The sequence below is a fragment of the Pocillopora verrucosa genome, chromosome 2 (genome assembly GCF_036669915.1).
Source record: "Pocillopora verrucosa isolate sample1 chromosome 2, ASM3666991v2, whole genome shotgun sequence".
In the NCBI taxonomy this organism is placed as follows: Eukaryota; Metazoa; Cnidaria; class Anthozoa; order Scleractinia; family Pocilloporidae; genus Pocillopora; species Pocillopora verrucosa.
This window is the reverse complement of record NC_089313.1, coordinates 12232534-12256514: the sequence shown is the minus strand read 5'-3', so window position 1 is coordinate 12256514 and position 23981 is coordinate 12232534. Positions and strand designations below refer to the sequence as shown.

At 40.8% G+C, this 23981-nt stretch overlaps 1 protein-coding gene across 1 annotated transcript; it reads right to left on the bottom strand.

The window, feature by feature from the left end:
• Positions 1-7755: 7755 nt before the first annotated feature.
• On the bottom strand, positions 7756-17930 carry LOC136279240 (tetratricopeptide repeat protein 28-like). The gene is made up of 5 exons (XM_066162847.1): positions 17541-17930; positions 15519-16815; positions 11547-12279; positions 8148-9746; positions 7756-7822 (listed from the first exon to the last, which is right to left on the bottom strand). The coding sequence occupies exons 1-5, from the start codon at positions 17928-17930 to the stop codon at positions 7756-7758; spliced, it is 4086 nt and encodes a 1361-aa protein (XP_066018944.1).
• Between the last annotated feature and the right edge of the window lie 6051 nt (positions 17931-23981).

The window sequence follows — 23981 nt, the reverse complement described above, 5'->3', positions numbered from 1 at the left end:
TTTAGCTGAAATTCTAATAATAATCTATTTCACAAAAGTTTCCCTGATGGCCGGCATTAAACTATGATTTGATATCATGTTGTTAACTTGTGGCTACGCGATACGGAGAAATGGGTTTACTGTGGAAAGTCTGATATGCAAATATTCACTCGCTCACTGATTCACTCTGGTGTGAGACTGCTGGGAATAAGTACTTTGATCTTCTTTTTCTTGAAAAAGAAACAGAACTTACGGTTTTACTAATCACGTGAGGAAACTCGAAAACTTTTTGTTCTGGCCGTCGAAACATATATGTAATGAAACTCGTCAGGATTAGGCATCCTTATTTCTTGTTCATGAAAAATACAAGACATGTTTTAATGTCTTGCTTAAAAGCTTGAATTATTTTCTCTATTTTTTGCTTAAAAGCTTGAATTATTTTCTCTACAAAACTGTCGAAGGGGAAGAGACCGCGACGCAAAGCATGAAAGAGTAAACAAAGACAAAGGTTCAACGTGAATAACCTAACATTTCATTTTGGGAACTTTGAGGATCGATTAATCCATTTTCAAATCACGGGCGAAAAGCTTGTATTAATACAGAACAAATTTTCAAGTGAGAACCTAAGATAAATATTTAGGTATTGTAGCTTTTCGCAAGTTTGACGTCGGAATCCGATATAGATATTATTTTTTCCTACGCGTAGATTGCTTTTGAAATTCATGGCAAGGGGAGATATTTCGCCACGTGAAATTGACTTTTATAAACACGCACGTTCTTTGTGAAGTCTTAGATGCTGTGTCGTAAATATAATTGTCCACATGATGCCCTAACGTCGATTGCATTTACCTTTCCAAGGCGATGTCACTAAACTTCTGGATAAAAAGAAAAGCCCGCAAGATTTGGCCGAATTACCCTTAATCTACCCCCTTACAGTTACGTTGGTGTTAATGTCTATTTAGTCACCGGAAATTCATTGTAAAGGACAATAAAATTTCGATTAGTTCAGCCAATCCCTTGAGCACGCATATCGTCAAGTGATGTTCATTATGTTATTTCATAATTTTTCTTCCGTCCTTTGTCAACTCGTTCTCCATAATATTCACTAGAGTAGTTTGATGGTTACTGGTATGTCGTCAATATGAGCGTTCACTTATCTCACGGACGGGCGGAGATTGTATGCTTGGCTTGTAAGGGTCATAACTTTTTAGTGACTGGCCAAAGGGGGAACTGGTAAGTCATCTGTAGTAAGGGAAGTCATCAACAATTTTCGAGCGGCTGGAAAAAGGTTTGTGTGGTATTTTCCAGTGGTATAGCATGCACGATCATGGTGCCGCTTCTATCGTGCATTCCTATTATGGATCAGGAATTGCAGACCTATCACGGGGACAGCTGTCTGCTTGGTTGATTGGGACGATAGATTAATGCCAGGTGTCACTCTGGGGATGGGAATAACAGTGATGGCAAAGTAAGCTTAAAACAGCAGAAATCGTCAGAAACTGATATGGACACACAAGATGTGTGTACTTTTATTGATTTTACGTGTTAAATGTTGATTTCTCGAAATATTTCTGGTGATAAATCGACCATATTTCGCTCCCCATTCTATTCTTAATAACGAGTTCAACGCTCGTAACCTAACACCAAGTCACACAACCCGTGACGCTTTCATGAATTAATCGGTTGTTTTTTCTCGAGACGTGAACTCGGACCACCTCTGCTGACACTGATCAGTAAAGATCATTCTGCATTATGAATATGTCTTAATATGGGATTGATGTTAGTTTTTGATCACGTGATTGCTGAAACCATAAGTTTCTCAAATTAAACAATGCCTAACAATATCTTAACTACTGAGGTTGAAATATATTGTATAAAACCTTAACGGTTTGAAGAAAGAAATTTAACGGTGGAGATATAAAGCATCCGTTCAACGGTAAGGTACGCTTATACTATGAATGCAATAACAGTGAATTTAAGAAAGTTTCACTCCTCTGAGAAAATTAAACCATCTCTCTCCGTGAGCGCGCAGCCTCACAACTTATCTTCCTGTGCGAGACTCTGGCGCTTAAACGGAAAAAAAACAGATTACGGCTTTAGAAAAAATATGTACCGTAGAAACCGTCGTTAGTATCCAAAGGTTTAAGAGAAGGGTATCTCGACAATGAAACGCTTGTGTACAAGTAAAAATATGGCATTTCGAATCTAGCGCGATCTCTGAATCGTTCGTTCAACCCTCCTAAACAGATTCAAGTTGATAGCTGATGTAGAGTCATAGCCACTGGAAAACCACGTGATCAAGCACCACAGATTTCCTTCAGCGAGGGACATTCCGCAACATAAATAGAGGTCTGATTTTAGTTTTATGATTATCAATTTCTCAAATTGAACGATACTCAATAACACTAGTTAATGAGGATAAATTATACTGTATAAAGATACAGAGATTTGAGAAAACTGCTTAATAACGAATTTATTTCACTGTGGTGGCGATTCAATCGCGCCATCAACCGCTTTAATGAAGGGCTAACGCTCGCAACAAGACATAACTACATATTGCAAAAACAAAGCTCGAAAAAGCAGCTACTAGGCTCTGCCATAAGAGCCTTATCTCTCTACAGTTACTAAATAACTAAAGCTGATAAAAATCGAGTGACTAGGAAAGATTTTCAATCGCACTTACCAAGATGTTGACAATGTGGCTGTTGCTTTGAAAATGAAACAATAAAAATAATGAATTACACTCAGGACTTTTCTCAACCTTCAACTTCCGCTGTCAGAGTGTTTTAGGTATTTAGTTCTCGTGTGTTTTTTAGGTTATTCCCGTCCCCCCTCTAGGCTACTCGAAATAAAATTGCATATTGAAAACGGTTAGTGGTCTTATGTTAAAATGCTTATCGAACTAATTTTCCTTCCGGCCCTTCCACTCAATCAATAAGAACGCAGTATTTTGGTTTTGTACGTCACACTTTTATCGCTCGTGATGTAGTTGAACATGGAAAATGAGAAGAGTGATTCTTTTTTTAATAGGAAATGTCAGGCTTTAGTGTTTACCCCTTTGAAAGGTTTGATTTTCATCACAAGATAGATCACAGCACAACCTAAGTTTCTTTTTTTTAACGCTAAGCTATCTTTGCGTGATAATGGACTCATTGTCTTCGTGAACTTTTCATTTTCTAGCGGGTGTGATTTGCATGATCGAAGCCAAAAATCCCAACAAAACTTAGTGACTTTATTTTGGTTTGGCACGTCACACTATTCTAACTAATGATGGATTTGAGCATCCAAAAATGACACATCTTACTTTGTTTATCCGAAAACGTCAGGCTTCAAAGTTCATCCCTTTTAGTACGTTAGGATTTGCATCACGAGATCGATAAGATTGAGCGACAACTAAAGCTTCTGTCTTTAAACAGTAAGCTATCTGTGCGTGAAAACTGACCCACTGTACACATGAACTTTTCATTTTCTTGCGGGTGTGATTTGCATGATCGAAGACAAAAATAGTAACTGATATAATAGATAAAAAAAAAAAGAAAACGGACGGAATGGATCGGTAATTTGCTCGAACATAACCATTTCACTGGTCTTACCTTTGAAGGCGTTAATCCAATGACTGAAATATGACAACAAGTAAATGAGGAGGTAGCTTGACTTTCAGTAATAATCAATAGTTATACTTAATAGTTATATTTTTTTTGAGGAGGGGAGAGAGGTGGGGGAAATGGACTTCACTACAGTTACGTTGTAAGATCCGCGCATCCGGAAGGGACTTTCCTGAAAACTCCCAACGGCAATTCGCGCTGTTCAACCTTTTTGTTTCCTCTTTACCTCAGACAAGCGCAAGAAACTTGTAACTAGAGGGCACTAACACCCAGCGATCATTTGAATGATAAAAATGATATATGGCTTAGGTTCTTCCTTGTCTTTGAAAAATAACAAACAATTGCAAGCTTGACAAGCTTGCTTCCCATTTAATTTAGTATTTGTGTCAACATTACCTGATTTCTCCAAATTCGGGGAAATTTCGTTTTCCAAGGCTACACTGTCAAAACCAAACAAGTCACATTTGAGAATTATGGGCGCACTGTAGTAGAGGGAGGGTCTCAATGGGGTGATGGCTTTTACGGCTAACGGTTAAAATTTTGGCCATTTTACTAGTAACGGTTAACATAATTCCATGAGTTGTTACCAGAAATCTTTAACAACTCAATTCATAATTTGTTACCAGAAATTTTTTTTGAGGTTTGATTTTTTTTACGAATAAAGGTTAAAATTTGACGATTTGTAAGCTTAACGGTTAGATTTTTTTGTGGCCGTTTCATGGCTATCGGTTAATCCCATTGAGACCCTCTTGAAGTATATGACGTCTTAGATCAGTGGTAAGTAACTGACAATAAAAAGATTCCTACCGTAATTTTTTGCTATCGTATGCAGCTGACACTATAGATATTTCACAAGTTATTTTCTATTTATTAGAATCTGAGGCGTTGGGAACATTTTTCAAATGGGAGGGGTGGGGGGTTTTTGGTTGTGTCAAATTTGAATTTAAGGGCATTCTGGCCAGAATTTTTTACTATCGTGAATTGTGGGATAGGGGGCAAAATCTCCCGATGAACCCCTTGCATGCCCCCTCTAAGTATCAAGAGGGTCGTAAAAGAGTGTTGGCATGGCTTTTACGGCTAACGGTTAATATCTTTCCATTGTTGCCACTAGAAATGTTTTTACCGTTAACTCTTTTACGAGCTAAGGTTAAAATTTGTCAAGTTTTACGCCTAACGGCTCACAAAAATCTTATTAAGACCCTCTATCAAACACTGTTGCTGCCAATTTGTGATTAGGAAAAATGAAAACTGTGATCAAAAGTATTTAACAAAGTCACTGAGGAACTGATCAATGGTAATTACCTCCATACTACCGGAGTTATTCGGTTATGAGGCTCACTCGGCTTTAAGACGCACCCCCAATTCGGCAACTTCATTATTGCGTGTTTTCAAACTGAAAATATCGCTAAAATACTTGGCTATAAGGCGCATCGTTGTTTGGGGAGTAAAGATCGGTCAAGTTTATTGTAAATTCTTTCATAAACTTATAAAAAAGCGAAAAAGTCGCGTATTGATTTTAGTTTACCGTTAATTAACAAAAGCAGAATTGTCGCACACGCGACCACGCGCACAAACAAAAGCCTTGATTAAACAAAAGCAAAATGTCACACACATAAACAAAAGCCGAAAAATGTCACACATTTAATCACATGAGATAAACAAAAGGCAAAAAAAAGTCACACATTTAATGACAACCTATCGGTACATATTAATTTTTAGCCTTCCCTCTCGGGAAACATGGTTTTAAAGTATAAAATCAATTCGATCAACAAAATCAGTAGTTGCAAATTTACTTCACCTGGTGAACATCATCTTGCGAAGTCTACATTCAGCACAATCATGTCAAACTCGCCGTCATTCTAATGATCTCAACTTCAAGCTGAAAATCGTAATTGAAGCTGAAGCTGTTAACAACAATCGAGAGATAGCGAGGGAATCCGGATTTTTCCAATTAATGGTTTCGAATCAATGGTTCGGCCATCTGAAGATGACAGCCAAGCGCGCATCCATGGACCGTCACCGACCAAAAGATCCCGAACTTCATCAACTGTAGGCCGACTGGTTCAGTGATCAAAGGAGCCAAGGTAAGCAAATGCCTTCTTATCTAATACATGAAAGTTCACACGGCAACCAGGTGGACAATCAGACATAGTTTGATGCTACTCTGGTTTGCAGATTTAATGAATGTAACCGAAGAAGATACAATTCATAGACCCAACCTTTCGTCACTCCTGTCTAGTGCCTTCATCAGGGGTGATCTGGACGCTGTAACTAGAGGTCTTTTTATATGATCACTAATTAGCGGCCTTTTTTTTTTCTATGACGAGGTGTAAATAGGCGTAAAATAGGAAGCACACCGCCATCGTCACGATCTAAACTCCTCCCAAAACGTTCAAAAGGATGTTTTTAATGCGCTTATAGCTCTCAAAAAGGATCCGGACAGGCTCGTATTATCTGCTGACAAGGGTAATTGTAGTTCGTGTAGTGTGATCGTCCGGGTGAGTGTAGTGTCTGGTCTGTTGAACGTGATTGGTCCAATCACGTTCAACAGACCAGACTTTATAACATCATCGACTGACAACTACTCCTCACTTGACTCTGAAGATGACTACCGCACAGATAGTCGAAACGTCAGTCACCAACAACAGTTCTTTTCAGAACTACACTCACCCGGACGATCACACTACACGAACTACTGATACTCCATGGTTCAAACCATTTACTTTAAGGGTAATTGTGTTGTGGTTATGGACAAACAGCAATATCAGGACAAAGCTTTGTCTCTGCTTAATGACAAGAGTACGTATGCTGTCTTAAACTCTGATCCTACCAGAAAAGCTCAAAGAAAGTTAAACAAAATGTTGCTTGATTTGAAAAAAGCTGGTAAAATTAGTGACTCTACGTACAAAATATTATACAGTAGTGACGGCTTTTGTCCACGTTTTTATGGCTTACCTTCAAAATTCAAAATTCAAAAATCGGGAATTCCTTTGAGACCCATTGTCCCTTTTGTTAATTCTCCGACTTATGCAATTTCTGGTTATCTTGCGAGAATTTTGTCGCCTGTTGTTGGGAATACTGATTACACTGTCAAAAACTCCTGCGAATTTGCGGATTTCAGCCAAAACGTTAAAGTTGCTCAAAAACCTTTTAAAAGACTTCAGTTAATATGCATGGGCGATACGCATGTCTTGAACTAAAAACATACTTTAGTACCCACTGGAACGTATAGTGTTATGTATTTCTACTAGAACGTTAAGGACATAACTGCCAAAAACCAGTTACAAATAGTAACCCTCTTGATGAAAGGGAACCAGCGACTAGTTTTGCTGTTATTACAGGGTGTTACGAATTAACTTATTCTACAACAGATGAATTCTATATCCCAAGACAGGATTACTTCCATATTTTCGCTGCTTCGCGCAGGGTCCATAGCACAAGAGGCAAGTGACCAGTTAAAAATTGAAGTATTGACATGCCCGCATGACACTCCCGCCATCCGCAAGCGATTTTAAATTTCTGTCTCCAAAGATCAGTTCTGGTCAGGGTATACTTTAATGTTTTATGGCCATGCGATTTTAATGTGGCATTTCCACATCAGCATGTTCTTGAGCTTTTGTAAAGCCGGAAGTGATACTGGAGCAGATAACTTCAGAAACGTATTTCTCCAGAACTTCGTCAGGTATCCTCTTTCCCCTCTTTTAGTCGTATTTTTAAGCTCTGTACGATTTTTTTTTAATGTGGAGTGCTTCGGATTTATTTTTAGGATGCGCAACGCTTCTCCTTTTGCGAATCCTATCTTAACGCCACTTAAAATGTGTTTACGGGCCGGCACGACTCCTTACAAAAGGCTCGAAAATACAAATATTAAACTCGATTTTAGTGGTTTGTTTAATACTTAAACTACTGTCTTAACTTTACTGAATGCGTTTTACTCAAAAGCCTTACGTAGGTCAACATTGTTTCGTGCTTATTATATCAGAATATAATTTTTGCGTGAAAAACAAAAAATTGTTGAGTACATAACCATTACCTCCTCCTGAGAATATTAGTAAAGAAAGCATCAAAAATTGGACTAGATCTCCCCTAACCTGGGATAGCTCTTTTTTTTAATGTCGATGAAATACCGGATAGAGTATTTTCTCTACTTATTTCTATTTAATTTATCCATCTAAAAGTCTTTTAACTCTGTTCCCTTCGAGTACTTGTCATTATTCACTCTATCGGGGTCTTTTTTCCTGCAAGAAAAAGTTTGAAATAACCCAATTTATTATTACCTCAATTAACATTATGGATATAAAGCAAACACAATTACACCAAGCAACAACATATATAAATAATTGGCTATTACTTGTATCTCATTGGTAGAGAGGCATCTCTGAGATCCTATACTTTACACCAAAGAGCGGAGATAGTAACTCTTCAAAAAGGAAAAAAAATGTGTGTAGATATATATATATATATATATGTATTTATATATGTGTTCTCACGGAGTCTTACCTCTGCTTGTCAAACTCGAATTTAACTTTAATTTAAAAAATACCTGTTCTCAACGAGTCTCACCTCTGATTGTGAAACTCGAGCCTCACATCATCTCCAATCAGCGTAAACGAAGCCCACTCAGAAATTTGGTTCAAGCCGTTTTTTCTCATCCACTTCATGGCCTGATGAAGGGATTCACTGGCACTTTCTCCTTCAATGAGGTGTTCGTAGAACCGACTCATCAGCTTCTCTGTTGCTGAGTCTGAAATGGCCCACAGCGCAACCAATACCGAGCGAGCACCAGATCCTAAGAACGCACGGGCAATTCCTATAACTCCTTCGGCTCTTATCTCTCCACTTCCACTGTGACAGCAGCTAAGTACCACCAGTTTAGCTCTGACTTTCACTCGTGAGACATCAGCCATCGTCAACATGTAAGCTTCCTTCGGTGGGATAGCGTTTTGACTGTTGGGAGTAGGAATGGGGGAGAGTGCAATTTCTCCTCTTTCCGCGTTACCATGGGCAGCAAAATGTATCAAGCTCACTGAACTTATCCGCTCAAGTACCGCCTGCTTCGTTGCTTTCTTTTCAACTAGAGGCTGAACACCCACCAGTCGTCCGACCATCTCCGCTTCCCTTCTTGCAGCTGGCAATGGTTGCAGCCAATTAACCTTGGGATTGCCTATTACCAAGGCACCAGTGTTGCTGTGATAGTCCTCTGGACTTTCTTGAATGTTCTTGAGTGTTGTCAACGAAGGAATGATACGGATCTTATGAGTCTCTGACAAGTATTCGGCTCCTTCCCTTTCACTCAGGGCAGCAAAGGGAACTTTGTACAACCTGCGGTCAGGAACAATAATGACTTCAGGCTCATCAAGCAAATCATAAACGGGGGCAATGAACATTTTGTAACACAAATATAGACTTGAAATCACTTTCTCGTCCTCGTCCTCGTCCTCGTCCTCCTCCACGAGTCGCAATCTTGCTGAGCTCTTTTGCGCGGGGGAGAGAGGTTGCAGTTTAATCGTATTTAAAGACCGATCTTCACAATCTTTAGTGGGCAAAATACCAAGACTCCGGAAATTATCATCCAAAAATTGACTCAAAGACAAATCTTTGGGTAACCCAGCCTGAACTAGATTCTCTTCTGGTGATACTCTTCTATAGTGAAGGACTCCACTTGTTTTCAAGATCCACAAATGCAGACGATACTGAAAATAAGAAATGTACAGACAAGTACAGTTTTTTTTCTTTCTTAAAATGTTCTCAATGCCAAACCAAGATTGTGGATTAGCAGAGATGTGCGTTTCAACCGAGTACTTCTCTGCCATCAAGTCTGATAGGCCTCTAGCTCGACCCAACTCCTCAACATAAAGAGCATCCCGAGCATTTCCGGTGTCACAAAGCAAAGTACAAAGCAGTTTGAAGGGAAATATTCCTGTCTCCTCCAGAAATGATGTTTTGAACTGATCATTGGCGCCCAAGAAATATCTCAGCTCCTCATACTTTTCAATGCACAGATAAAGACACGACAGGGAGTCTTTGATTTTATATTGGTATAAATACAAAACGGCGTAACCTAGAAGGATTTCGAACTCTTTTCTTCCATCTCCAATATCTCTGGATATGAATAAAGCTTTCTCCAAGCATACTTCCGAAGCTTCAAAATCACCAACAGTTCTAAACACAGTACCTAGGTTTCCATAACATGATGCTTCCCCTTCTCTGTCGCCAATTTCAGTTTTGATGACAAGCGCTTTTTGGAGATACTCTTCAGCCTTGTCGTATTGGCCAACGGACAGAAACACAGTACCTAGGTTTCCATAGCTAGTTGCTTCCCCTTCTCTGTCGCCAATTTCAGTTTGGATGATAAGGGCTTTTTGGAGATACTCTTCAGCCTTGTCGTATTGGCCAAAGGACAGAAACACAGTACCTAGGTTTCCATAGCTAGTTGCCTCCCCTTCTCTGTCGCCAATTTCAGTTTGGATGACAAGCGCTTTTTGGAGATACTCTTCAGCCTTGTCGTATTGGCCAACGGACAGAAACACAGTACCTAGGTTTCCATAGCTAGTTGCCTCCCCTTCTCTGTCGCCAATTTCAGTTTTGATGACAAGCGCTTTTTGGAGATACTCTTCAGCCTTGTCGTATTGGCCAACGGACAGAAACACAGTACCTAGGTTTCCATAGCTAGTTGCCTCCCCTTCTCTGTCGCCAATTTCAGTTTTGATGACAAGCGCTTTTTGGAGATACTCTTCAGCCTTGTCGTATTGGCCAACGGACAGAAACACAGTACCTAGGTTTCCATAGCTAGTTGCCTCCCCTTCTCTGTCGCCAATTTCAGTTTTGATGACAAGCGCTTTTTGGAGATACTCCTTAGCCTTGTTGTATTGGCCAACGGACAGAAACACAGTACCTAGGTTTCCATAGCTAGTTGCCTCCCCTTCTCTGTCGCCAATTTCAGTTTTGATGACAAGCGCCTTTTGGAGATACTCTTCAGCCTTGTTGTATTGGCCAACGGACAGAAACACAGTACCTAGGTTTCCATAGCTAGTTGCCTCCCCTTCTCTGTCGCCAATTTCAGTTTTGATGACAAGCGCTTTTTGGAGATACTCTTCAGCCTTGTCGTATTGGCCAAGCGACTTAAACACAGTACCTAGCTTTCCATAGCTAGTTGCCTCCCCTTCTTTGTCGCCAATTTCAGTTTGGATGACAAGCGCCTTTTGGAGATACTCTTCAGCCTTGTCGTATTGGCCAACGGACAGAAACACAGTACCTAGGTTTCCATAGCTAGTTGCCTCCCCTTCTCTGTCGCCAATTTCAGTTTTGATGACAAGCGCCTTTTGGAGATACTCTTCAGCCTTGTGGTATTGGCCAAGCGACTTAAACACAGTACCTAGGTTTCCATAGCTAGTTGCCTCCCCTTCTTTGTCGCCAATTTCAGTTTGGATGACAAGCGCCTTTTGGAGATACTCTTCAGCCTTGTCGTATTGGCCAAGCGACTCAAACACAGTACCTAGGTTTCCATAGCTAGTTGCCTCCCGTTCTCTGTCGCCAATTTCAGTTTGGATGACAAGCGCTTTTTGGAGATACTCTTCAGCCTTGTTGTATTGGCCAACGGACAGAAACACAGTACCTAAGTTTCCATAGGTAGTTGCCTCCCCTTCTCTGTCGCCAATTTCAGTTTTGATGACAAGCGCTTTTTGGAGATACTCTTCAGCCTTGTCGTATTGGCCAAGCGACTCAAACACAGTACCTAGGTTTCCATAGTTAGTTGCCTCCCCTTTTCTGTCGCCAATTTCAGCTTGGATGACAAGCGCTTTTTGGAGATACTCTTCAGCCTTGTCGTATTGGCCAAGCGACTTAAACACAGTACCTAGGTTTCCATAACATGATGCTTCCCCTTCTCTGTCGCCAATTTCAGTTTTGATGACAAGCGCTTTTTGGAGATACTCTTCAGCCTTGTCGTATTGGCCAAGCGACTCAAACACAGTACCTAGGTTTCCATAGTTAGTTGCCTCCCCTTTTCTGTCGCCAATTTCAGCTTGGATGACAAGCGCTTTTTGGAGATACTCTTTAGCCTTGTCGTATTGGCCAAGCGACTTAAACACAGTACCTAGGTTTCCATAACATGATGCTTCCCCTTTTCTGTCGCCAATTTCAGTTTGGATGACAAGCGCTTTTTGGAGATACTCTTCAGCCTTGTCGTATTGGCCACGCGACTTAAACACAGTACCTAGGTTTCCATAGCTAGTTGCCTCCCCTTCTCTGTCGCCAATTTCAGTTTTGATGACAAGCGCTTTTTGGAGATACTCTTCAGCCTTGTTGTATTGGCAAACGGACAGAAACACAGTACCTAGGTTTCCATAGCTAGTTGCCTCCCCTTTTTTGTCGCCAATTTCAGTTTGGACGACAAGCGCTTTTTGGAGATACTCTTCAGCCTTGTCGTATTGGCCAACGGACAGAAACACAGTACCTAGGTTTCCATAGTTAGTAGCCTCCCCTTTTCTGTCGCCAATTTCAGTTTGGATGACAAGCGCTTTTTGGAGATACTCTTCAGCCTTGTCGTATTGGCCAACGGACAGAAACACAGTACCTAGGTTTCCATAGTTAGTAGCCTCCCCTTTTCTGTCGCCAATTTCAGTTTGGATGACAAGTGCTTTTTGGAGATACTCTTCAGCCTTGTCGTATTGGCCAAGCGACTCAAACACAGTACCTAGGTTTCCATAACATGATGCTTCCCCTTCTCTGTCGCCAATTTCAGTTTGGATGACAAGCGCTTTTTGGAGATACTCTTCAGCCTTGTCGTATTGGCCAAGCGACTCAAACACAGTACCTAGGTTTCCATAACATGATGCTTCCCCTCCTCTGTCGCCAATTTCAGTTGTGATGACAAGCGCTTTTTGGAGATACTCTTCAGCCTTGTCGTATTGGCCAAGCGACTTGAACACAGTACTTAGGTTTCCATAGCTAGTTGCCTCCCCTTCTTTGTCGCCAATTTCAGTTTGGAGGACAAGCGCTTTTTGGAGATACTCTTCAGCCTTGTCGTATTGGCCAAGCGACTCAAACACAGTACTTAGGTTTCCATAGCTAGTAGCCTCCCCTTTTCTGTCGCCAATTTCAGTTTGGATGACAAGCCCTTTTTGGAGATACTCTTCAGCCTTGTCGTATTGGCCAACGGACAGAAACACAGTACCTAGGTTTCCATAGTTAGTAGCCTCCCCTTTTCTGTCGCCAATTTCAGTTTGGATGACAAGTGCTTTTTGGAGATACTCTTCAGCCTTGTCGTATTGGCCAAGCGACTCAAACACAGTACCTAGGTTTCCATAACATGATGCTTCCCCTTCTCTGTCGCCAATTTCAGTTTGGATGACAAGCGCTTTTTGGAGATACTCTTCAGCCTTGTCGTATTGGCCAAGCGACTCAAACACAGTACCTAGGTTTCCATAACATGATGCTTCCCCTCCTCTGTCGCCAATTTCAGTTGTGATGACAAGCGCTTTTTGGAGATACTCTTCAGCCTTGTCGTATTGGCCAAGCGACTTGAACACAGTACTTAGGTTTCCATAGCTAGTTGCCTCCCCTTCTTTGTCGCCAATTTCAGTTTGGAGGACAAGCGCTTTTTGGAGATACTCTTCAGCCTTGTCGTATTGGCCAAGCGACTCAAACACAGTACTTAGGTTTCCATAGCTAGTTGCCTCCCCTTCTCTGTCGCCAATTTCAGTTTTGATGACAAGCGCTTTTTGGAGATACTCTTCAGCCTTGTTGTATTGGCAAACGGACAGAAACACAGTACCTAGGTTTCCATAGCTAGTTGCCTCCCCTTTTTTGTCGCCAATTTCAGTTTGGAAGACAAGCGCTTTTTGGAGATACTCTTCAGCCTTGTCGTATTGGCCAACGGACAGAAACACAGTACCTAGGTTTCCATAGTTAGTAGCCTCCCCTTTTCTGTCGCCAATTTCAGTTTGGATGACAAGCCCTTTTTGGAGATACTCTTCAGCCTTGTCGTATTGGCCAACGGACAGAAACACAGTACCTAGGTTTCCATAGTTAGTAGCCTCCCCTTTCTGTCGCCAATTTCAGTTTGGATGACAAGTGCTTTTTGGAGATACTCTTCAGCCTTGTCGTATTGGCCAAGCGACTCAAACACAGTACCTAGGTTTCCATAACATGATGCTTCCCCTTCTCTGTCGCCAATTTCAGTTTGGATGACAAGCGCTTTTTGGAGATACTCTTCAGCCTTGTCGTATTGGCCAAGCGACTCAAACACAGTACCTAGGTTTCCATAACATGATGCTTCCCCTTCTCTGTCGCCAATTTCAGTTTGGATGACAAGCGCTTTTTGGAGATACTCTTCAGCCTTGTCGTATTGGCCAAGCGACTTAAACACAGTACCTAGGTTTCCATAGCTAGTTGCCTCCCCTTCTCTGTCGCCAATTTTAGTTGTGATGACAAGCGCTTTTTGGAGATACTCTTCAGCCTTGTTGTATTGGCCAACGGACAGAAACACAGTACCTAGCTTTCCATAGCTAGTTGCCTCCCCTTCTCTGTCGCCAATTTCAGTTGTGATGACAAGCGCTTTTTGGAGATACTCTTCAGCCTTGTCGTATTGGCCAACGGACAGAAACACAGTACCTAGGTTTCCATAGCTAGTTGCCTCCCCTTCTCTGTCGCCAATTTCAGTTTGGATGACAAGCGCTTTTTGGAGATACTCTTCAGCCTTGTCGTATTGGCCAAGCGACTCAAACACAGTACCTAGGTTTCCATAGCTAGTTGCCTCCCCTTCTCTGTCGCCAATTTCAGTTTGGATGACAAGCGCTTTTTGGAGATACTCTTCAGCCTTGTTGTATTGGCCAACGGACAGAAACACAGTACCTAGGTTTCCATAGGTAGTTGCCTCCCCTTCTCTGTCGCCAATTTCAGTTTGGATGACAAGCGCTTTTTGGAGATACTCTTCAGCCTTGTCGTATTGGCCAACGGACAGAAACACAGTACCTAGGTTTCCATAGGTAGTTGCCTCCCCTTCTCTGTCGCCAATTTCAGTTTGGATGACAAGCGCTTTTTGGAGATACTCTTCAGCCTTGTCGTATTGGCCAAGCGACTCAAACACAGTACCTAGGTTTCCAGAACATGATGCTTCCCCTCCTCTGTCGCCAATTTCAGTTGTGATGACAAGCGCTTCTTGGAGATACTCTTCAGCCTTGTCGTATTGGCCAAGCGACTTGAACACAGTACTTAGGTTTCCATAGCTAGTTGCCTCCCCTTCTTTGTCGCCAATTTCAGTTTGGAGGACAAGCGCTTTTTGGAGATACTCTTCAGCCTTGTCGTATTGGCCAAGCGACTCAAACACAGTACTTAGGTTTCCATAGCTAGTTGCCTCCCCTTCTCTGTCGCCAATTTCAGTTTTGATGACAAGCGCCTTTTGGAGATTCTCTTCAGCCTTGTTGTATTGGCAAACGGACAGAAACACAGTACCTAGGTTTCCATAGCTAGTTGCCTCCCCTTTTTTGTCGCCAATTTCAGTTTGGACGACAAGCGCTTTTCGGAGATATTCTTCAGCCTTGTCGTATTGGCCAACGGACAGAAAAACAGTACCTAGGTTTCCATAGTTAGTAGCCTCCCCTTTTCTGTCGCCAATTTCAGTTTGGATGACAAGCCCTTTTTGGAGATACTCTTCAGCCTTGTCGTATTGGCCAACGGACAGAAACACAGTACCTAGGTTTCCATAGTTAGTAGCCTCCCCTTTTCTGTCGCCAATTTCAGTTTGGATGACAAGTGCTTTTTGGAGATACTCTTCAGCCTTGTCGTATTGGCCAAGCGACTCAAACACAGTACCTAGGTTTCCATAACATGATGCTTCCCCTTCTCTGTCGCCAATTTCAGTTTGGATGACAAGCCCTTTTTGGAGATACTCTTCAGCCTTGTCGTATTGGCCAAGCGACTCAAACACAGTACCTAGGTTTCCATAACATGATGCTTCCCCTTCTCTGTCGCCAATTTCAGTTTGGATGACAAGCGCTTTTTGGAGATACTCTTCAGCCTTGTCGTATTGGCCAAGCGACTTAAACACAGTACCTAGGTTTCCATAGCTAGTTGCCTCCCCTTCTCTGTCGCCAATTTTAGTTTTGATGACAAGCGCTTTTTGGAGATACTCTTCAGCCTTGTTGTATTGGCCAACGGACAGAAACACAGTACCTAGGTTTCCATAGCTAGTTGCCTCCCCTTCTCTGTCGCCAATTTCAGTTTGGATGACAAGCGCTTTTTGGAGATACTCTTCAGCCTTGTCGTATTGGCCAACATACAGAAACACAGTACCTAGGTTTCCATAGCTAGTTGCCTCCCCTTCTCTGTCGCCAATTTCAGTTTGGATGACAAGCGCTTTTTGGAGATACTCTTCAGCCTTGTCGTATTGGCCAAGCGACTCAAACACAGTACCTAGGTTTCCATAGCTAGTTGCCTCCCCTTCTCTGTCGCCAATTTCAGTTTGGATGACAAGCGCTTTTTGGAGATACTCTTCAGCCTTGTTGTATTGGCCAACGGACAGAAACACAGTACCTAGGTTTCCATAGCTAGTTGCCTCCCCTTCTCTGTCGCCAATTTCAGTTTGGATGACAAGCGCTTTTTGGAGATACTCTTCAGCCTTGTCGTATTGGCCAACGGACAGAAACACAGTACCTAGGTTTCCATAGCTAGTTGCCTCCCCTTCTCTGTCGCCAATTTCAGTTTGGATGACAAGCGCTTTTTGGAGATACTCTTCAGCCTTGTCGTATTGGCCAAGCGACTGAAACACAGTACCTAGGTTTCCATAGCTAGTTGCCTCCCCTTCTCTGTCGCCAATTTCAGTTTTGATGACAAGCGCTTTTTGGAGATACTCTTCAGCCTTGTCGTATTGGCCAAGCGACTCAAACACAGTACCTAGGTTTCCATAACATGATGCTTCCCCTTCTCTGTCGCCAATTTCAGTTTGGATGACAAGCCCTTTTTGGAGATACTCTTCAGCCTTGTCGTATTGGCCAAGCGACTCAAACACAGTACCTAGGTTTCCATAGCTAGTTGCCTCCCCTTTTTTGTCGCCAATTTCAGTTTGGACGACAAGCGCTTTTTGGAGATACTCTTCAGCCTTGTCGTATTGGCCAACGGACAGAAAAACAGTACCTAGGTTTCCATAGTTAGTAGCCTCCCCTTTTCTGTCGCCAATTTCAGTTTGGATGACAAGCCCTTTTTGGAGATACTCTTCAGCCTTGTCGTATTGGCCAACGGACAGAAACACAGTACCTAGGTTTCCATAGTTAGTAGCCTCCCCTTTTCTGTCGCCAATTTCAGTTTGGATGACAAGTGCTTTTTGGAGATACTCTTCAGCCTTGTCGTATTGGCCAAGCGACTCAAACACAGTACCTAGGTTTCCATAACATGATGCTTCCCCTTCTCTGTCGCCAATTTCAGTTTGGATGACAAGCGCTTTTGGAGATACTTCTCAGCCTTGTCATATTGGCCAAGCGACTGAAACACAGTACCTAGGTTTCCATAACATGATGCTTCCCCTCCTCTGTCGCCAATTTCAGTTGTGATGACAAGCGCTTTTTGGAGATACTCTTCAGCCTTGTCGTATTGGCCAAGCGACTTGAACACAGTACTTAGGTTTCCATAGGTAGTTGCCTCCCCTTCTTTGTCGCCAATTTCAGTTTGGAGGACAAGCGCTTTTTGGAGATACTCTTCAGCCTTGTCGTATTGGCCAAGCGACTCAAACACAGTACCTAGGTTTCCATAGCTAATTGCCTCCCCTTCTCTGTCGCCAATTTCAGTTGTGATGACAAGCGCTTTTTGGAGATACTCTTCAGCCTTGTCGTATTGGCCAAGCGACTTAAACACAGTACCTAGGTTTCCATAACATGATGCTTCCCCTCCTCGGTCGCCAATTTCAGTTGTGGTGACAAGCGCTTTTTGGAGATATTCTTCAGCTTTATCGTATTGGCCAACGGACAGAAACACAGTACCTAGGTTTCCATAACATGATGCTTCCCCTTCTCTGCCGCCAATTTTGGTTGTTATTGCAAGGGCCCTCTCAAAATATTCCTTTGCTTTTAGGCTTTCGCCAAGTTTATAAAGCATAATTCCATACCCTCTGTATAAGTCAAACAGTTTCCTTCCGTATCTTTCCGCACTTATGTAGTCAGAGATATGACGATAAGCGCTGAAAAGAATGGTATAGATGTCGCTGTAAAATTGTAGCAGTGCTGAATCAAATTGGTCTTTGCTGTTTTGATCGGTGCAAGTTAGCAAAATCAAACATTCGCTGCATATCTCAATGGCTTTCTGAATGCGATCTGACTTGAGCAAGAACAGGGCAACAAGTAAGGCGATGCTCATGAAAGGTGTCATGGCTTCTGCTGTTAGGTTTCCATTGTAATCCTCTCCTGTTATCAGGGAAACATTATTTTTATTAACACAATACTAAACAAAAAAAGAAAACGGACGGAGTGGATCGGTAGTTTGCTCGAACATAACCACATCACTGGTCTTACCTTTGAAGACGTTAATCCAGTGACTGAAATATGGCAACAAGCAAATGACATCAGCGATAGGAGGTGGCCTGACTTTCAGTCAATAGTCATATTTAATAGTACTTCATATTTCTTTTGAGGAAGGGAGAGGTGGGGGATGAGTTTCGGTTTTGTACGTCACACTTTTGTGACCAATTATAGAATTGAACATGTAAAAATAAATTATTTCATTCTTTTTTAACAGGAAACGTCAGGCTTCTGTGTCTATCCATTTCGAAAATTGAAATTTCATTACAAGATCAATACCAACAGAAATAAAGCTTCTTTCTTTAAACGGTAAGCTATCTGTGAGCGATAATCAACTTTTCATGAACTGGTATGGAAAACCGATCCGTAGTTTACTCCGCAGTGAATCTATTTCGGTTTTGTACGTCACATTTTTATAACTTCAAATCGACCATCTTTCGTTCCCCATACAATTCCTTATGACGTGTTCAACTCTGGTAAGTTAACACCGAGTCACAACGCGTGACGCTTTCATGAATTAATCGTTTGCTTTTTCTCGAGTGTGAGCTTGGGCCGCCTCTGTTGACATCAGTAAAGGACATTCTGCATGATAAATATGTCTTAATATAGGATTGGTTTTAGTTTTTGATCACGTGATTGGGGGAACCATCAGTTTCTCAAACTAAACAATGCTGAACAATGTTAGTTACATTATGGTTGAAATTTATTGTATGAAACCTTAACTGTTTTAAGAAAGCCATTTAACGGTGGAGATATGAAGCATCCGATCAACGGAAAAGTACGCCTATACTACGTATGCAGTAACATTGAATTTAAGAAAGTCTTAGTTTCTCTCAGAAAGTTAAAACATCTCTCTTTGAGCGCGCAGCGTCATGACTTATCTTCTTATGCGAGACTCTAGCGCTTAAGCAGAAAAAAAACAGATTACGGCGTTTAGAAAAATATGTACCGTAGAGCCCGCCGCCAGTATCTAAAAATTAAGTGAATGGTTTCTCGACCATGAAACGTTTGTGTACAAGTAGAAAACGGAAATTCAATTGGAATCTACCGCGATCTCTAAATCGATCGTTAAACCCTCCTAAAAAAAGGGGCAAGTTAATAGCCAGTGCAGATCATAGCCTCTGGAAAACCACGTAATGAAGCACTACGGATTTCCTATGATGTCAGCGTGGGACAGTCTAGTTTTATGATCATCAATTTCTCAAATTGAACGATACTCAATAACCTTGTTTTAGTTAATGAGGATAAATTATACGGTATAAAGCCACAGAGATTAAAAAAAGTCGCCGTAGAATCAATTTATTTCACTGTGGTGACGATTCAATCGCGCCATCAACCGCTTTAACGAAGGGCTAACACTCGAAACGTAACATATTGCAAACATAAAGATCAGGTACTGGATAAAGTAAATAATAAAGGGATAAAGCAGCTACTGGGCTTTGCCATAAGAGCCTTACCTCTCTACAGTTACTAAATGACTAAGGCTGATAAAAACCGAGTGACTAGAAAAGATTTTCAATCGCACTTACCAAGATGTTGACAATGTGGCTGATGCTTTCAAAATGAAACAACAAAAATAACGAATTACTTTTCCCAACCTTCCGAACTTCCGCTGTCACAGTGTTAAATGCATCCAGATCACGTGTGTTCAGGATATTCCCTTCCCCCTCGGGGCTAATCGAAATAAAAGGAAAAGTTTTAAATTGCATATTTTTTTGTGTGCCTGTATGCCCGTCTATCGCGTCCCATTTAGGTTAAACATTTTTAACAGTTAGTGGTCATATGATAAAATGCTTATTGACAGAATTTGGTGGGACCAGTGGGGAAAATATTTAGCTTAGGGTCATGAAGAAAGGACCTCGCTGCGCCCCTACCACTCAATCAAGAAGTACACAGTATTTCGGTTTCGTACGTCACACTTTTATCAGTCATGATGTAATTGAACATGGAAAATGAAAAGTGTTATTCTTTTTCCAACAGGAAATGTCAGGCTTCAGTGTTTACCCCTTTGAGAGGTTTGATTTTCATCACAAGATCAATCACAGTACAACCTAAGTCTTCTTTTTAACGCTAAGCTATCTTTGCGTGATAATGGACTCATTATCTTCGTGAACTTTTCATTTTCTAGCGGGTGTGATTTGCATGATCGAAGCCAAAACTACTAAAAAAAACCGAGTGACTGTAATTCGGTTTTGCAAGTCACACTTTTATAACTAATGATGGTTATAAAATAATTGAGATCGTTCGCACGCTCTCAATAGGCCAACTAGTTAGTTTAGATGAGAGCATGTAAACACAGCTTGTTTGGACGTCACACTTTTAATGTTTGCCGGCGCAATTTGAAAACATTTCAAACTCAAAGTTATCCCAATACTCGCACAGTAATCTCAAGTGTAAGTGATAAATATTGGAATTGGAGAAGTATGTACCAATTTTTGATCTAGGGTTTGGCTTCCATCCCTTCCCCAGTGAGGAACAAGAAGGAGGAAAAAGAGGAACTAGCACTCTTTTGCCTGCCTTGATGACCATGAACTGTGTGGCCTAGTCGAGGGAGTTCAAGTAAAGACGACAAATATGCAACAAAATGCGCAGAAAACATCGAAATGTAAGGAAACAAGGAAAAATTCTGGAAAAAAACATTTTGTTCTACGCGCCCTACTTTCAAAGAAACACTTGGAAAACTGTATATCACTGAAAAGCTTATAAAGTATCGAAGAAAGTTTTAAAAGTTTGTTTTTTTCCCAGCAAATTTAATTTCAATGTTTTCTCTAAAAAAAGAGTAAATAAAATGGAAGTTTGAAATTTGACCAGATCTTGTTGACAGTAACCTCAAATCAAAACTCACAATTCAAGGCTGTAACAAAACAGTTTTTTTGTTATTGCCTTCGCTACATTACAAAACTGAAGAAACCGTTTGTTCGTTGCGGCTGAACGAAAACAAAAATCATGCTGCCTAGGTCTCGAAGGCAGGGTAATTAATTTATTTTTCAAAAATGACATTTAGTTGCCCTTTTGCTGTGCCCTGAGCAAACGCTGGTCCCTCGTAAAAATTCCGAGTTAATCAAGTCGATTTTGAAATTAACGCAGGGGTCATATCATCGAAAGAACTCGGTGACACTAATTGCAAAATGAGAAACTTTCAAAGTGTGGCTGCATTTTTCAAGATAAACAAACAGTGACGTGGCTTGATTAAATTTCCTGAACTTAAGAGTCATCAGATATATTGACAACTGACATACTTAGACGTTAAGTCAAGTACATATGTATTCAAATTGGGGAAACTTTGTGTAAATATTGGTTGAAAGCGAAGGTAATTGATTAATTACCAAAATTACCGACCAATTGCCTAAATTTAGATAGATTTTTCTTTTTGGATGTTTCTCAGATATCACTGGCTAATTTTCAGCTGGTTAAGATGTCACTTTTTTACCTATGTATTTTATACCCTTCTTTAAGTTCATTCGCTTGCAGTTTATCACTTCTCTTTATCGGAATAGTGGTTAAGATATCCGTGCTTATCTGTTCAAGTTACCAAATTTTCCAGCTTTTGCATGATTCAATTCTGATCTATTCAGATTCACCGTAAAAAGGAAATAAACAACTGGTTTCCTTGGTTTCCCATCCTGTTTTTACTGAAAACTTTCCACTTGAATATTCTCTTCACATATCTTTTTTTCCTCTAGTTGCTGCTTCCTGTTCTCTGTTTTTGCACTTAGCTTGTTTTGGAGCCAAAACAAAGGTAAAAATACAAAAAATACCACTGAAAGATATTGACAACGTTAGTAATTAGAAAAAAGGCTCTAAAACGGCAAAGTAAGAAAATACGCGGTCATTCAAGGCTGCTGTTTCTCAGTGAAAGCGAGGCCCCTCTTTGATGAGGAAAATGGCTGTTGTTCAGTTGTGTGTTTTAGCGCTGTTTTTGGCTTCCACAAAGAGCAGTAGTATGTATTACATGTATTCCAACATGATCATACTCGATGGCAAAAGAAATTAATATGTTTTCTACAACTACAATGAGTCCGCTGACATACTGGAGTTTATGGTGCAAATCAGTTTAAGTTGGTGTCGGTGTTGCTGAAGTAGCATCAAATAAATATATGTTATTTGCCAGCCCACGGCCTCGGGCAGTACAGTTTTTCCCAATACGGAATGACTTAGACTGGTGAATAACATCTTTATTTTTTTCCTTAAACTGAACTAAATTCCTTCCAAAACATCCCGAATGATTTAGGGCTGTAATTACAACAGGATCCTCCATAAATTGAGCAATATTTGAGCGGGTAAATGATAGTTAAGCGAGATGCTGCATCAAAACATTTCCATGTACGTAATGAATAAAATAAGGGTGATTTAAAAGGCTTCCTAACAAACTTTGAAACATTTTTACAAGTATCTGTCACAATCTGACACAAGTTAATTGAAGAGCGCGTAAGAAAAAAAAAGGGCATGTACACTTTTGAAAAAACAACCAAACTAGTTTAGCAAGGACTGTCACGACAATGTGTTCTTCAAAAACAGTCAATGATCTGACGGAAAGTATTATTCACTCTCGTCGACGATTAATTCATGTGCGAAGATTTACTGCTGCTCATGAAGTAAATGGCGAGGAAAATAATTGCAAGTAAATTCAAATTTTCTAATTTGAAGTTGTAAGAGTTTGCTCGTTTGTTTGCTGCAATGGCGTGTGTAAATCTGGTCTTTCCTTCACACAAAATCTAAATTCGAATGAGACACTTCAACGAGACACAAGGGGATTTAATGCGTATATTTGTTGTAGAACTGAAAACTTCGCTCGTCCTTTTACAACGAACAAATTTTTGAGAGAACTAGGATATTAAATGAATGAAGGTTCCATCGATTAATTCAATTTTGACCAAATACCTCACGTTTTAACTTTCTAAGTATTTTTTGTGAAGGATTGAAATTAATTACAGCCGGACAGGTTTTAGGCCGCTTATCAACCAATTTAATGGCACTTTAGCTTATACAAATTAATTTCGAAATCAATATTTTTCTGTCAACCAAGGTGATTTGAGAGAGAGAAAAGAGAGGATTCATAAGTTAGTAATAGGTTTGAGTTAGTGACCGACGTCTTTGCTTAGAAATACTGCCTGTCGGGAAAAACGGATACGGACCGCACAAAGAACCAATCAGATTGAAGGATATGTTACCGTGCCCTCTGAGAAAAAAATAAGGGAGAATTAATGAGAGGGAGATATGGAGAGCGAATCAGCATTTCCTCAAACGATGTGAGTGTTCCAACTCTAGTGAATGAATTTCAGATTTGTACATCACTCTTTTATAACCACTGATGGAATTGAACATGTAAAAATAACTTATTTCATTCCTTTTAACAGGGAACGTCAGGCTTCTGTGTCTATCCCATTGGAAGATTTTCATCCCAAGATCGATACCAGTAGAAGCAAAGCTTCTTTCTTTGAACGGTAAGCTATCTGTGCGCGATAATCAACTTTTCAGACTGATATGGAAAACCAATCCGTAGTTTACTCCGCAGTGAATCTATTTCGGTTTTGCACATCACCCTTTTTCAACTTCAGATGGATTTGAGCATGCAAAAATGAAACATTTATTTCCTCTTATCAGGGAACCTAAGGCTTCACGGTCCATCCCTTTGGAATGGTTTGATTTTCATCACAATGTCCTCGTGAACTTTTCGTTTTCTAGCAGATGTGATTTGCATGATCCAAGACAAAACTACAAACGGTTATAAAATAATTGAGATATTTTACACGCTCTCATAGGTCACTGAAAGACAAACTAAAACCAGAAGTGAAGCTGATTCACGTATAGTCCGACCTATCAAACCTAAAGCTTTCGCGACTCCAGATTTACCGCACGAACGAGATGCTGTTGTTTTGTTCAAATCTAT

What these genes read in the sequence shown, in the direction of transcription:
- LOC136279240 (XM_066162847.1), bottom strand. Translation starts at nt 17,930, where the DNA reads ATGAGCATCGCCTTACTTGTTGCCCTGTTCTTGCTCAAGTCAGATCGC. An exon ending in TAGGTACTGTGTTTCTGTCC is followed by an intron (nt 16,816 to 17,540) that starts GTTGGCCAATAC and finishes CTGTCCGTTGGC; the next exon opens with CAATACGACAAGGCTGAAGA. An exon ending in CTCGAGTTTCACAATCAGAG is followed by an intron (nt 7,823 to 8,147) that starts GTGAGACTCGTT and finishes TTTTTCTTGCAG; the next exon opens with GAAAAAAGACCCCGATAGAG.